Genomic DNA, 14,273 nt, shown 5'->3' with positions numbered 1-14,273 from the left:
CATCAATTTTAGTGTCCCAGTCAATAAAATTCAAAGCTGAAAGAAGAAAATGAGAATAGAAATACTATGCCTGATAATTACTGATTTTTTTTTTGGTGGGGTTGGGGAGAACCAAGTATCTCGTTGACCCTTACTTCTTCAAACTTTGGCCATAGCTTTTTTCACATTGACACAGATATAACATATTCAAAAACAAGATGCTTTGGTAAAATAACACTGGGGGAAAAAAATAACACTAGAGCATCCATTTACAGTTTGAAAAGCTAAATATCTCAGAGACTGTTTTGTTCTCTTGAATAACCAGATGAGAGAGAAGCACCAAAAAAAAAGAAAAAAAAACTTAGGAACTTACAGATTTTTGTTTCCAACAGTTGTAAATTTAAATTGTACAAGATATGTTTTCTAACCTATGTCCCGTATGTTTTGCTTTACACTGAAAACAAACGAATTTTGAAAAATAATGACAGACACAACATACTTGATATTTACAATGGCTTGTGACAAATATAATACCTGAAAATAATTTCTAATTTTCCATTTATTATTGCTATTTAGTCACAGAAAAGATTAACAACTCTCCAAGAAATTTATTTTAGCATATGCCATATATTGATATAATTGATATAATAATTTTATATGAAGAGAACCATTGCAGAAGTAACTAAGGTGGTGCCCTTACAAGGAAATAAAGGAAAGGCAATAAAGAAATTCTTCCATATAAAGACTTTCGATTTGCATCATTTTTTCAAAATATAAAACCTTAATATTAGAAGCAAAGAGAAAAAGAGCAAAAAAACCAATGAAACAGAAGACCAAGGATAAGGAATTGCTCTATGCAGATGTCTGGCATATGTAGTATATATGTATGAACTGAGTTATAATAAAAATACTTATGTATTATAGTCAATTTTCATATAGAGTTAGAAACAGCAATTTCCAATCAAGCATGACTGGAATGATATTTTCTCAGTCTTCACATGACGAATTACAACTGTATAGCAGTCACTTCTGGTCAGCAGTATCATGATAAATGCTTGATAAGATACAATTTTTCTCCTTGTTCACTTGTAAAAATTGGTGCCTTTTTGTAATGTTCTACAAGTTCTTCCATGGTGCTGAATTTACGCTGCCCAATGCAGTAGACAGTCTCTTTTAGTTGGACTTTAAAATGCTTGTTTTTCCCTTGTGCTTTTAGTGATACTGAAAAATCATTTGGCTAAAAGAGAAAAAAATTTTGAAAGACATCTATTAGCATTTTTATATTAAACTAATAACAGCTAAAATGTGAGCACTTTAAGTACTAGGCACAATACTAAATTATTTATATGAATTATCTCCTTTATGCCTCAAAACAAACCCATTTTACAGATGAAAAAAAAATCAAGGCTGAAGAGAAGCTAAGTTGCCTAAGATCATCCATCTAGTTAACAAAAGAGCCAGGATTCAAATCGAAGCAGCCAGACTCTTAAGTCTCTTAACTATTATGCTCTACCTAACACCAGGGCAAATCCTTTAGTTTAACATCTGAAGCATAAAAACTATCTTCTCTCCATTCAAACTACTGGAGAAACATAGGAGAAAATCCAAGACATCCACCCCTTTTCAATTAGTAGCTAACAGTAGCTGTCTTACAGAGTAAATACTCTGAAATCTCAAAGATGAAGGACACAAAAATGAGAACTAATTTAAACTCTAATAAGAGATCATAAACTCAAATGTCTGTAAGGGGCAAAAAAGAAATGTAAACAATGGCCAGGATGGCTATATAGGGGGAAACAACAGTACATGGCCAATCTAAAGGAGGTGGCCACTTAACTGCAATTGTTGCCTTGTAGGAATACGGCTCAACATTGACAGGCCTTCCAATTTTAAAAGGGAAATCTGATGTCCAAATTCTTATACTAAATCTCCCAATATTTAAAAACTGACAATGAATTCAAATGTTTAAAAACACTGTGCAGGTCAAATGAAATATGCCTATTTGAGACCTCTAATTTAAAAATTCTACTACTAAAAGTAATGGTATATTTTGGATAATATCTATGCTTAATTACCCACAAGAAAATACACAGTATTTTGCAATCAAGTTTTAGGTTTGTTTTTTTTTAACCTTACACTCTTCTGAATAGTCTATATCAACCTCTTATACAGTTACTGCCAAAGTTTCAAACAGTGGGTTTCTTGGAAACATCTTATGGTTATTTACCACCCACTCCAGGGTCACTCCCTTCTAATCCTTCTGCCCACTGCTTGTCCTAGAAAGTAGGGCCAGGTCAGGCAACTAACAGAAAACAAATCCCACCACTCTTCCCTATCATCAATCACCTTCTCTTTCTGAGGGGTTATGTACAGGCCCCCATTTCCTGAACTTCACATCAGGCAGTTCCATTAATTTCAATCTCGCCCTCTCATCTTTCCCACCCCTCACCCCTTAAACACACACACACACCACTCAAACAGATAGGTTTTCTTTCTTTCAACCTTCTGTACAATCATACATTAACTTTTGTACAAATACATATACACAAAAAAAGCCACTACTACTCATGGAAAAGTAGTGATATCCTTTATCAAGGAAAAATAAAGGCCATTTTTAAGGGAAATGAGTATTGTCAAACTCTAAAATCCTAGATAGTACCCAAAAGAGCCCACAAAACTATTTTCTTATTCAATTTTTATGGTTTTACAGTTTTATTGTTTTACTAGTATTGGAACAGAATTTATCTTTTATTGCAAATGCACTTCAAATACAGAGTGCATGTTCAAATGGGTTTCTGAGGTATGTAATAGTGTATTCCAACTTCCAAACAAGCAATTTATACAAAAAGCAAATATCAATTTTTTAAATTCAGGGATTTCCTTTATTGTAAGGATGACAGTGTATCCATTATGCAATTTAAGAAATGTTTTTCCCAGTTTAGTCTACTGCATTGTTCTACTCTCAGTGAAGAAACCAATGTTCAATTTTCTCCATTTTTCAGTTTAATGCAAAAGAAAATATTTCAGGAAAGCAAAACCAACAGAACTAGGACAAGGCTTTTAAATAATCCAGGGTAGGGCTATATATTACTAAAAATAAATACACTTGGAAAGAACACTGACTTTCACTAAGAAACTTTACATATTTTAACAAATATACTACCTGGTTAATTTTAGGGAAGCCACTTAACTTCTCTAATCTTCTATTTATTTTTTTAATACTCAGAGTTCTATTTCCATTTACCTTTGAAAACCAACTTACCGAAGATTCACTATCACGAATGAGGAAATCACCTTCATGCCCTCTTTCATTTAATGCCATTTCTGCTTGGTGCCTGGTGACTTTCCCATAATACCATGGATTGCCAGCAAACTTTCCAGTGAGTGAAGGCCTAATGTAATCACACTGTGGAGGCGATGGTTCCAAACCTGAGGTTAATGGATTATTCTGCATAATGGTAACATAGTTTTTTGGCACCAGACCAACCATTCCATTGATCTTCCTGCATTTCCACCACTCAGGGTCATTTTCAGGTTTTTCAATAACATCCATTACATCGCCTTTCTCAAAATTAAGTTCTTCATCATTGGACGAGCTGAAGGGGTAAAGAGCCTGTACCACATGTAACACTTGCCCAGTATTTAGGTTACTGACGACTGCTGCTAATTTCTCTGACAAAGAACCCACATGGTCACCCAAAGGACTGTCGCCTTCCTCAGTCACATAGTTTGAAGGGAACCATCCAACATGTCCATTGTAGCTACCCCGCCACCACCCATCACTGCATTTTTCCATGACGATCACCTTTGTCCCTTTTATCAATGACAATTCATCCTCTCTCTCTGCCATGTAGTTAAATTTTACATAAGCAGGCATGTTGAGGTCATACAGACGTTCCCCTGGGTCAACAAAGCTATCATCAGCAGGAGATGCAGAATCTGGCACACTAGGTTTTCTTTTCACTTTTCCAATGCCTGTTTAAATAAAAAAGGGTAATGAGAATATAAAATCATGATAATCAAAAACACCAATTGATTCATTATTAAGAAAGTATCTTCAATTCTGTAATTCTTTCAAGCCTTTTAACTAAGATAACCTTCCTTCCTTTTTCCCTCCCTCTCACCTTTCTCTTTCTTTCTTTACATCCTCACGACTTATAAAGGCTCCAGCAAACCCGTATTCTTCTTGTCTTACTTTATTAACTGAGATTCTATTAACTTGCTGTATAGAAATAAAATAGTAACTTAAATCACAATTTTATATGCAATATAACATTGCAGTTAAGTCTAGGTAATCCTCCCATTTGCTTTCTTAGTTCCCAAGACCCAGGTTGCTCTATTTATTTTACCTCATGTTTATTTTAAAATAATATATCCACAACAGCAGAGACTTTTGCTGACTTTGTTCATGGATATAATCCCAAGGATCTCATACAGTGCTTAGTACACAGGAGATGCTTAATATATATTTGTTAAAAGAATGAAAAAAATAACCAAATGGTACTATCATCACAAATGTATGCTACAGCAACTTTAGTCAGGCATTTTCACCGCTGCTCACTTGAAAACTAAGGCATTCCTAGGTAAAATTTCTCAAATACTTTCTCACTATCTCAAAATTCTTTCTCATTACCCTTACTCTTTTTCTTCTCCCAAGTTCCCAACCTCTGATCCTTCTGGGTTCTTAATACCTACCATCTTTCCTGCCTCTTTTTGGGACTCTTGGCCATCCTTGTTCCCCTCCCACTCACTCCCTTCTATTGTCTAAAAACACATTTAGATCGCTTTTATTCCAAAATAAAGTTACTTCAACTCTGCTATTGTTCTTTAACTATATCATTCTTTATAAAACTGTCTTCCCTTTTTCCTTCAACTTTTTCACCACTCACTCACTCCTAACGCCTTATAATCTGGTTCTCTATCTCCACCAAAACTACTCAATTAAAACTGTCATCTCTTCACTGCCAAATTAGTCCCTTTTAGAGCCCTCGATCTTTTCAAACTCTCTATACAGCAACCAAGATCACAGATAACTTTGTACAACATTTTCTCCTTCTTTAATTTCCCCGAGAGTCTCCCTACTGACCTGTTTAAATATTCTTGTGTTCCTCTGTCTGGGCTCCTCGAAACCTTGTTATAAAATTGCATTGTACTTGCTTACTTGTCCATCTAATAAGAGTGAGTTTCCTGGGGGCAGTAAGCTGGATCTTATTACCTTGTATCTCCAGCACTTAGCAGTAACTATACTAGTAGCAGGAACAAAGTGAATGTTTGCTGAAAGAACAAGTGAATGATTCCTTTGTTGAAAGTGTTTCCCAAGATGCCATGCTTGGACTTAGCCTCTGCTTCAAGGAAATCATACACTTTCACTTTCTATAACTTCTCTATAGAAGATTCCAAGGTCTCTTTGTAGCTCTAAGCTGGAATTCAAGCATTACAATTCCAAATGTCACTAGACATCTACAGAATGAATGTACCATCAGCACCTCAAATACAACTTCCATGTCCAAATAAAAATGACCTCTCCAAGACCCATAAATCAACTAACTCCCTCCCTCCCAATTTCTTTCCTTCTGGTTAATGATGTATCATCATCATGAAAAATTCATACATCAGGGATTTCTGGCACAGCAGGGAACTCTAGGGTTCCATCCCTCCAACAGAGTAATTAATGAGCTGGCGAATACTGTCAAAATCAACTTTTGTGGAACTCCAGAATCTAGTAAAAAACTTATAAAAACTAGCTAAGCTTAGGGAATAAAGAAGCTGCTGCTTTGTAGTAAGAGAGCACTGTAGCATTTTAAGCTGCCTGCCTAATATCTCTTAAATCCCAAATCAGTGGTGGCTGTGAGGATAGCAAACTGAACTCCTAATGCCAGACAGAACAATACAGATCTTATTCACAAAGAATTGTAATTGTGCGTTTCAACCTATCTGGAAGCTACCTGAAGGACCGGCACAATGACTTGCCGTGGTTTCACCTGACTTGGAGCATTCCCAGGGCTAGGATGTTTTCTGCTGAAATCATTTAATTGATGCAGCAGACTGGTAGAAGAAACAACAACTAGGATAAGAAACAGATAAAAAATCCTAGGAAGGAAAAGTTTGAGTAAGGACACAAATGGGGTAATAAGGGCTTTGAAAAGCCCGTGTATACCAGAAAATCAAGAAAGCCACATACATAGCCAGAACCGGCACTTGTTCAGCAAAGGCCTGAGTAGACCCTGAGCTTTCACCTATTGCTGACCTTCAAGCTCTGAAGAAGCAGTAAGTAAAGGCTAAGGAAGAGTTGCAAATGGCCTGGCTAAGTGTTGAAAAAGGTTTTTTTTCTTTTTCTTTTGGTTTCACGTGTTTAAGAAAACTCTTTCAAAACACTGGCTAACAACTAAGCAAAAGAACACAGATGTATGTGGTCACACATTGTGTGGTCACACAATGACACAGACTTTATAAAAATAGTTTAGAAAAGTCACTAAACAAACAAACAAAACCACCACAATAAGGAGCAACAACAAACCCTAAGGACAAGGTAGAATCTGATGCTGAAAGAAAAAAAGTATCAATCAAGAATTCCATGTCCATATATACACTATCAAACGTAAAATAAGACAGCTAGTGGGAAGCAGCCACATAGCAGAGGGAGATCAGTTCGGTGCTTTGTGACCACCTAGAGGGGTGGGATAGGGAGGGTGGGAGGGATGGAGATGCAAGAGGGACAAGATATGGGGACATATGTATATGTATAACTGATTCACTTTGCTGTAAAGCAGAAACCAACACACCACTGTAAAGCAATTATACTCTAATAAAGTTTAAAAAAAAAAGAATTCCATGTCCAGCAAAAGTGTCCTTTAAAACTGAAGAAGTTAAGATACTCCCAAGGTAAACAAAAACTGAAGGAGTTTGTCACACTACACCTGTGCTATAAAAAACGCTAAAGAGAGTCCTCCAGGCTGAGATGAAAGGTCACTAAAGTCATATGAAGAACAGTAGTAAAGGTAGCTACACTGTAAATATAAAAACCAGTTACATTTTTTAGCTTGTAAGTCCTCTTTTATTCTTATATGATTTAAGATGCAAATATATAAAACGGTAATTTCAAATCTAGGTTAATGGGCACACAATGTATAAAGACAAAACTATAAAAGAGCAGACTTTTGTATACTATTGAAGCTAAATTTGCATTACTTCAAACTTGATTGTTAAAAAGTTAAGATGCTAATTGTAATCCACAGGGTAATCACTAAGAAAAAAACTAAACACACTGAAAAAGAAATGAGAACAAAACAAAATGTGCATCATAAAAAAATCAATTATATGCAAACGAAGCAACTGAGAAAGGATTAATCTCCAAAATATACAAGCAGCTCATGCAGCTCAATATCAAAAAAAACAACCCAATCCAAAAATGGGCAGAAGACCTAAATGGACATTTCTCCAAAGAAGATATACAGAATGCCAACAAACACATGAAAGAATGCTCAACATCATTAATCATTAGAGAAATGCAAATCAAAACTACAATGAGATATCATCTCACACCACTCAGAATGGCCATCATCAAAAAATGTAGAAACAATAAATGCTGGAGAGGTGTGGAGAAAAGGGAACTCTTGCACTGCAGGTGGGAATGTGAATTGGTTCAGCCACTATGGAGAACAGTATGGAGGTTCCTTAAAAAACTACAAATAGAACTACCATATGACCCAGCAATCCCACTACTGGGCATATACCCTGTGAAAACCATAATTCAAAAAGAGTCATGTACCACAATGTTCATTGCAGCACTATTTACAATAGCCCGGAGATGGAAACAACCTAAGTGCCCATCATCGGATGAATGGATAAAGATGATATCACTCATATATAAAATGGAATATTACTCAGCCATAAAAAGGAACGAAATTGAGTTATTTGTAATGAGGTGGATGGACTCTGTCATACAGAGTGAAGTCAGTCAGAAAGAGAAAAACAAATACCGTATGCTAACGCACTTACATGGAATCTAAAAAAAGTAGTACTGATGAACCTAGTGGCAGGCAGGGCAGGAATAAAGACACAGATGTAGATAATGGACTTGAGGACACAGCAGGGGAAGTGGAAGCTGGGATAAAGTGAGAAAGTAGCACTGACATATATACACGACCAAATGTAAAATGTATGGCTAATGGGAAGCTGCTGCATAGCAGAGGGAGATCAGCTTGATGCTTTGTGATGACCTAAGGAGTGGGATAGGGAGGGTGGGAGGGAGGCTCAAGACAGAGGGGATATGAGGATATATGTATACATACAGCTGATTCACTTTGTTGTAGAGCAGAAATTAACACAACATTGTAAAGCAGTTATACTTCAATTAAGATATGAAAAAAATCAATTATAAAAGGTAGTAATAAAAGAACTGAGGGGGAAAAAAGGTATAAGACATATAGAAAAAACAAACAGCAAAGTATCAGAGGGCCTTTCCTACCAGTAATTTCTTGAAATGTTGGACTAAAAGGTAAAGATTGGCAGAATGGATTAAAAAAATATGATCCAACACTATGCTATCTATAAGACACTAACTTCAGATCCAAAGATGCAAACAGGTTTGAAAGTGAAAGGATGCAAAAAGACATTCCATGAAAATGGTAACAAAAGACTTTAAGACAAAAATTGTTACAGGAGACAAAGGACATTATATGTTGATAACAAGTCAATCCATGAAGAAGATTTAACAATTATAGATATATACACACCTAACAACAGAGCGGCAAGACATATAATAAAGCAAAAACTAACGAATTAAAGGGATAAATTGACAGTTCTACGATATAGTTGGAGATTTCAATACCTCACTTTCAATAATGGATAGAACAAAAGACCACGAAACTGAAATCATATAAAATATCTTCTCTGACCACAGTGGAATGAAATTCAGAATCAATAACAGAAAGGAAAACGGGAAAATTTACAAATATGTGGAAATTAATCAACACACCCAAACCACTAGTAGGTCAAAGAAAAAATTACAGGTGAGATTAGAAAATACATTGAGATAAATGAAAACGAAAACACAACATACTAAAACCTACAGGCTATGGCAAAAGCAGTGCTCACAGGGAAATTTATAGCTCTACCAGCTTACATTAAAAAAGAAAATCAATCTCAAATCAATAACCTAACTTTACTCCTTAAAGAACTAAAAAAAGATCAAGCAGAAGCTAGCAGAAGGAAGGAAATAATAAAGATTAGAGCAGAGGTAAATACAAAGAGTACAGAAAAACAACAAAGAAGCAATGAAACCTTTGAAAATATCAAAACTGACAAATCTTTAGCGAGACTGACCAAGAAAAAAAAGAGAAAAGACTTAAATTACTAAAATCAGAACTGAAGTGGGGACATTACTACAAACCTTACAGAAATAAAAGAATACTACAAACTATATGCCAATAAATTAGAAAACCTACATGAAAAGAAAAAATTGCTAGAAACACACAAACTACCAAAAATGACTCAAGAAGAAACAGAAAATGTGGATAGACTGAAGTAAAAGACTGAATCAGTAATCAACACTTCTCAACAAGGAAAAGCCCAGAACCAGATAACTTGACTTCTGAATTCTACCAAACATTTGTCTCTCAAACTTCTACCAAAAGAGAAGGAAACATTTCATAACTCATTCCATGAGGCCAGCATTACCTAGATACCAAAGACATAAAGATATCACAAGAAAACTACTGACCAATACCCTTTCCTGTATGAATACAGATAAAAATATACTCAACAGTCAATTTTTGTTATTCATGGTGGTTCTGTTCTATAAGGTGACCATGAATACTTAGTTAGCATACTGAACCACTGCTCTAGGGGATACTCTGTTCACAACATTTTTGTTATGTGTGTTTCTCTTTAAAGACACTTTATTTAATATAAATTGTTGACTCACTGACACTGAACTCATGGCCAACAACGCTATAAACTCATACCTGAATGAAGCTTACCTAGCTCATATATTTTTTCCATAAAGCAAATCAAAGCTTTCTTACACTTAGGAACACTAGACAATACTTTAGCACTATGCTTGGGCACCATTTTAAACAGTAAAATCACATACACACACGGCATTAAACTGCAAAAAGGACACTGATTTTCAGTATGAGAGCTGAAATGAGAGGTCACCTTGTTTGACCTCTGCTAGCAACTCAAATTTTTTGCCCTTGGCAAATGTGCACAAAAGTACTGCAAGTAGCAATTTGGGATTTTCATGATAAAAGTGATAAAACACCCTTTCATGATAAAAATGGTCAGCAAACTAGGAACAGAAGGGAATTTCCTCAACAAAATAAAGGGCATTTATGAAAAAAACCATGGTTACCATCACACTCAGTAGTGAAAGATGGAAAGCTTTTCCCCTAAGATCAAGAACAAGACATAAATGCCCTCTTTCACCACGTCTATTCAACACTGTACGAGAAGTGCTAGCCAGAGCAATTAGGCAAGATAAAGAAATAAGAGATAGCGAAACTGGAAAGGAAGAAGTAAAATAATCTTTATTCACAGATGACATGATCTTATATAGAAAATCCTAAAGAATTCACACACAAAAAAGCTAGAACCAATAACTTAGCAAAGTTGAAAGATACAAAAACACACACAAAAAATCAGTGTATTTCTATATACTAGCAATGAATAATCTGAAAAGGAAATTTTTTTTTCCTGTGCTCTTAACCCCCCCAAACCTTATTGGGCTCCTTCCTCCCTTCCTTCCTTCCATTCATTCATTCATTCAGACTGGCTGCATTGGGTCTTCATTGCTGCACACAGGCTTTCTCTAGTTGTGGCAAGCGGGGCTACTCTTCATTGTGCATGGGCTTCTCATTGCAGTGGCTTCTCTTTGTTGCAGAACACAGGCTCTAGGCACACAGGCTTCAGTAGTCGTGGCACGCAGGCTCAGGAGTTGTGGCTCGCAGGCTCTTGAGCGTAGGCTCAGTAGCCATGACACACAGGCTTAGTTGCTCCGCAGCATGCGGGATCTTCCCAGACCAGGGCTCGAACCCGTGTCCCCTCCATTGGCAGATGGATTCTTAACCACTGTGCCACCAGGGAAGTCCCAGGAAATTTTTTAAATTCAATTTTTAATAGCATTAAGAATAAAATACACAGAAATTAAATTTAATCAAGGAGGTACAAGACTTGTACACTAAACACTACAAAATATTGTTGAAAGAAATTAAAGAAGACCTAAATAAATGGAAAGACATCGTGGTTTTTGTTTTTTTTTTTTTTGCGGTACGCGGGCCTCTCACTGCTGTGGTCTCTCCTGTTGCAGAGCACAGGCTCTGGACGCACAGGCTCAACGGCCATGGCTCACGGGCCCAGCCACTCCACGGCATGTGGGATCCCTCCCAGACCGGGGCACGAACCCATGTCCCCTGCATCGGCAGGCGGACTCTCAACCACTGCACCACCAGGGAAGCCCTCTGTGTTTTTTTTTTTTTTTTGTGGTACACGGGCCTCTCACTGTTGTGGCCTCTCCCGTTGCAGAGCACAGGCTCCGGACGCGCAGGCTCAGCGGCCATGGCTCATGGGCCCAGGCGCTCCATGGCATGTGGGATCTTCCCGGACTGGGGCATGAACCCGTGTCCCCTGCATCAGCAGGCAGATCTCAACCACTGCGCCACCAGGGAAGCCCCCATTCTGTGTTTATGCGTTTGAAAACTTAGTATTTTTAGATGGCAATACAGTTGGCCCTCAGTATCCATGGGTTCTGTATCTGTGGATTCAAACAACCTCAGATCAAAAATATTTGGGGAAAAAAACTCCAGAAAATTCCCAAAAGGAAAATGTGAATGTGCCATGCACCAGAAACTATTTACATAGAATTTACATTGTATTAGTATTACAAGTAATTGAGAGATGATTTAAAGTATACAGGAGGATGTGTGTAGGTTAATGCAAATACTATGCCATTTTATACAAGAAACTTGAGCATCCTTGAGTTTTGGTTATTTGCAGGGGGTACTGGAACCAAACCCCTGCAGATACCAAGGGATGCCTATACTATCCAAAGTGATCCACAGATTCAATGTAATCCTTATCAAAGTACCAACACCCTATTTTCTGCAGAAATGGAAAAAGCTGATCCTAAAATTCATATGGAATCGCAAGTTATCCCAAATAGCCAAAACAAACTTGAAAATGGAAAACAAAGTTGACGGACTCACACTTCCCAATTTCAAAACTTACTACAAAGCCACAGTACTCAAAACAGTGTAGTACTGGCATAAAAGGAATGAGGAATAGACCAATGGAAAAGAATTGAGAGTTCTGAAATAACTCTCAATTCTATTCCAGTTGCTCCATATATTTTGACTTTGACCTTGAGGAGGGTGCCAAAACCATTTAATGGAAGAAAGAATAGTCTCTTCAACAAATGATGCTGGGACAACTGCATATCCACAGGCAAAAGAACGAAGTTGGATTCCTACTTCATACCACATACAAATATTAACTCAAAATGGATAGATGACCCAAATATAAGAGTTAAAACTTTAAAACACTCAGAAGATAACATAGGGAAAAGTCTCATGACCTTGGATATAGCAACAGATTCTTAGATTTGACACCAAAAAAAAAGATAAACTGTACCTCATTAAAATAAAAGACACTTGTGCAAAGGACACTACCAAGAAAGTGAAAAGACAACCTACAGAATTAGAAAAGAATATTTGCAAATCATAAGGCTGATAAGGGTCTCTATCCAGAACATATATAAAGATCTCTTAGAACCTAAGAACAAAACGAAAAAAAACCTATCTCAAAAATGGACAAAGGACTTGAATAAATAATTCTTCAAGGAAGATATACAAATACCCAAAAGCACATGAAAAGATGCTCAACATCATGAGTCATTAGGGAAATACAAGTCAAAACCATATGAACTTTTTTTTTTTTTTTAAAAGAATCAATTTTATTTATTTTTGGTTGCACTGGGTCTTCGTTGCTGCGTGAGGGCTTTCTATAGTTGCCGCAAGCAGGGGCTACTCTTCATTGCGGTGCGTAGGCTTCTCATGCTGTGGCTTCTCTTGTTGTGGAGCACGGGCTCTAGGTGCGCGGGCTTCAGTAGTTGTGGCACAAAGGCTTAGTTGCTCCATGGCATGTGGGATCTTCCCGGACCAGAGCTCGAACCCATGTCCCCTGCATTGGCAGGGAGATTCTTAACCACTGCGGCACCAGGGAACTCCGACAATGAAATACTGATACCACTTCACATCCTACTAGGATGGCTATAATAAAACCAAATTAAACCAAACGAAAAGAAAAAGGAAAATAAGTGTTGATGAGGAGAACCCCTCTGGTCAAAATGTAAAATGGTGCTACTGCTGTGGGAAACAGCTGATGGTTCCTCAAAATGTTGAGCACAGAACTACCATAATTCCATCCCTAGGTATATACCCAAAAGAACTGAAAACAGGTATTCAAATAAATACTTGTAAACAAGTGTTCATAGCTACACTATTCACAATAACCAAAAGATGTAAATGACCCAAATGTCCATCCACAGATGAATGGATAAACAAAATGTGGTATACCCATATAATTCAATATTATTCAGCCATAAAAGGAATGAAGTGGTGATACATGCTACAACATGAATGAACCTCAAAAACAGTATGCTGAGTGAAAGAAACTAGACATAAAAGGTTACATATTGTATGATCCCATATATATGACATAGCCAGAATAGGTAAATCCATATAGACAGAAAGCAGATTAGTGGTTGCCAGGAACTAAAGGGAAGGAGTAATGGGAACAACTGTTTAATGGAAATGGGGTTTCCTTTTGGGTGATGAAAATAGTTTGGAATTAGACAGATGTGGTGGTTGCACAACATTGTTAATGTACTAAATACCACTGAACTGTACACTTTAAAACAGTTAACTTCATGAATTTTACATCATAAAAATTATTTTCTTAAAAGATTCACACATCAAATCCTTAAAGTCACCATATGTCCTTTATGCCAACACTTTCCATTTCCACTATTCATGTGCTAGTTCAGGCTTATGTTGTTGTGCTTGAGCCTTCACTACCCACTAACTAGTTTTTTTTTACTAATCCAATCTATCCCACTTCAACCCATCATCCACATCATCCAGTCTAATCTTGTATTACAGCTACAATCACATGACCCTATTGCTCAAAAGCCAACAGTGGCTCTCCTGCCTAACAAATTAGGCAGGAATCTGGAATCCTGGAATCTACAGCCCTCTCTAGAATGTCCTCAAGCCTTCCTTTCCAGGCTTATGGTATGG

General features: G+C 36.9%; 1 protein-coding gene across 4 annotated transcripts in view; it reads right to left on the bottom strand.

The window, feature by feature from the left end:
• Window positions 1–520: 520 nt before the first annotated feature.
• Window positions 521–14,273, bottom strand: part of NCK1 (NCK adaptor protein 1) — an 82,906-nt gene continuing 69,153 nt past the window's right edge. For 2 of the 4 annotated variants that reach the window (XM_032630158.1, XM_032630159.1), the window contains 2 exons: window positions 3,242–3,954; window positions 573–1,216 (listed from right to left, as the gene is read on the bottom strand). In XM_032630158.1, coding sequence (XP_032486049.1) covers window positions 1,022–1,216; window positions 3,242–3,954 — 908 coding nt within the window. In that variant the 3' untranslated portion in view covers window positions 573–1,021. Of the gene's footprint in view, window positions 1,217–3,241; window positions 3,955–14,273 lie in introns of all 4 variants that reach the window. The other 2 variants (XM_032630155.1, XM_032630157.1) reach the window with 2 other exon arrangements.

The sequence above is a fragment of the Phocoena sinus genome, chromosome 4 (genome assembly GCF_008692025.1).
Source record: "Phocoena sinus isolate mPhoSin1 chromosome 4, mPhoSin1.pri, whole genome shotgun sequence".
Classification (NCBI taxonomy): domain Eukaryota; kingdom Metazoa; phylum Chordata; class Mammalia; order Artiodactyla; family Phocoenidae; genus Phocoena; species Phocoena sinus.
This window is presented reverse-complemented; position numbering and strand designations above follow the sequence as displayed.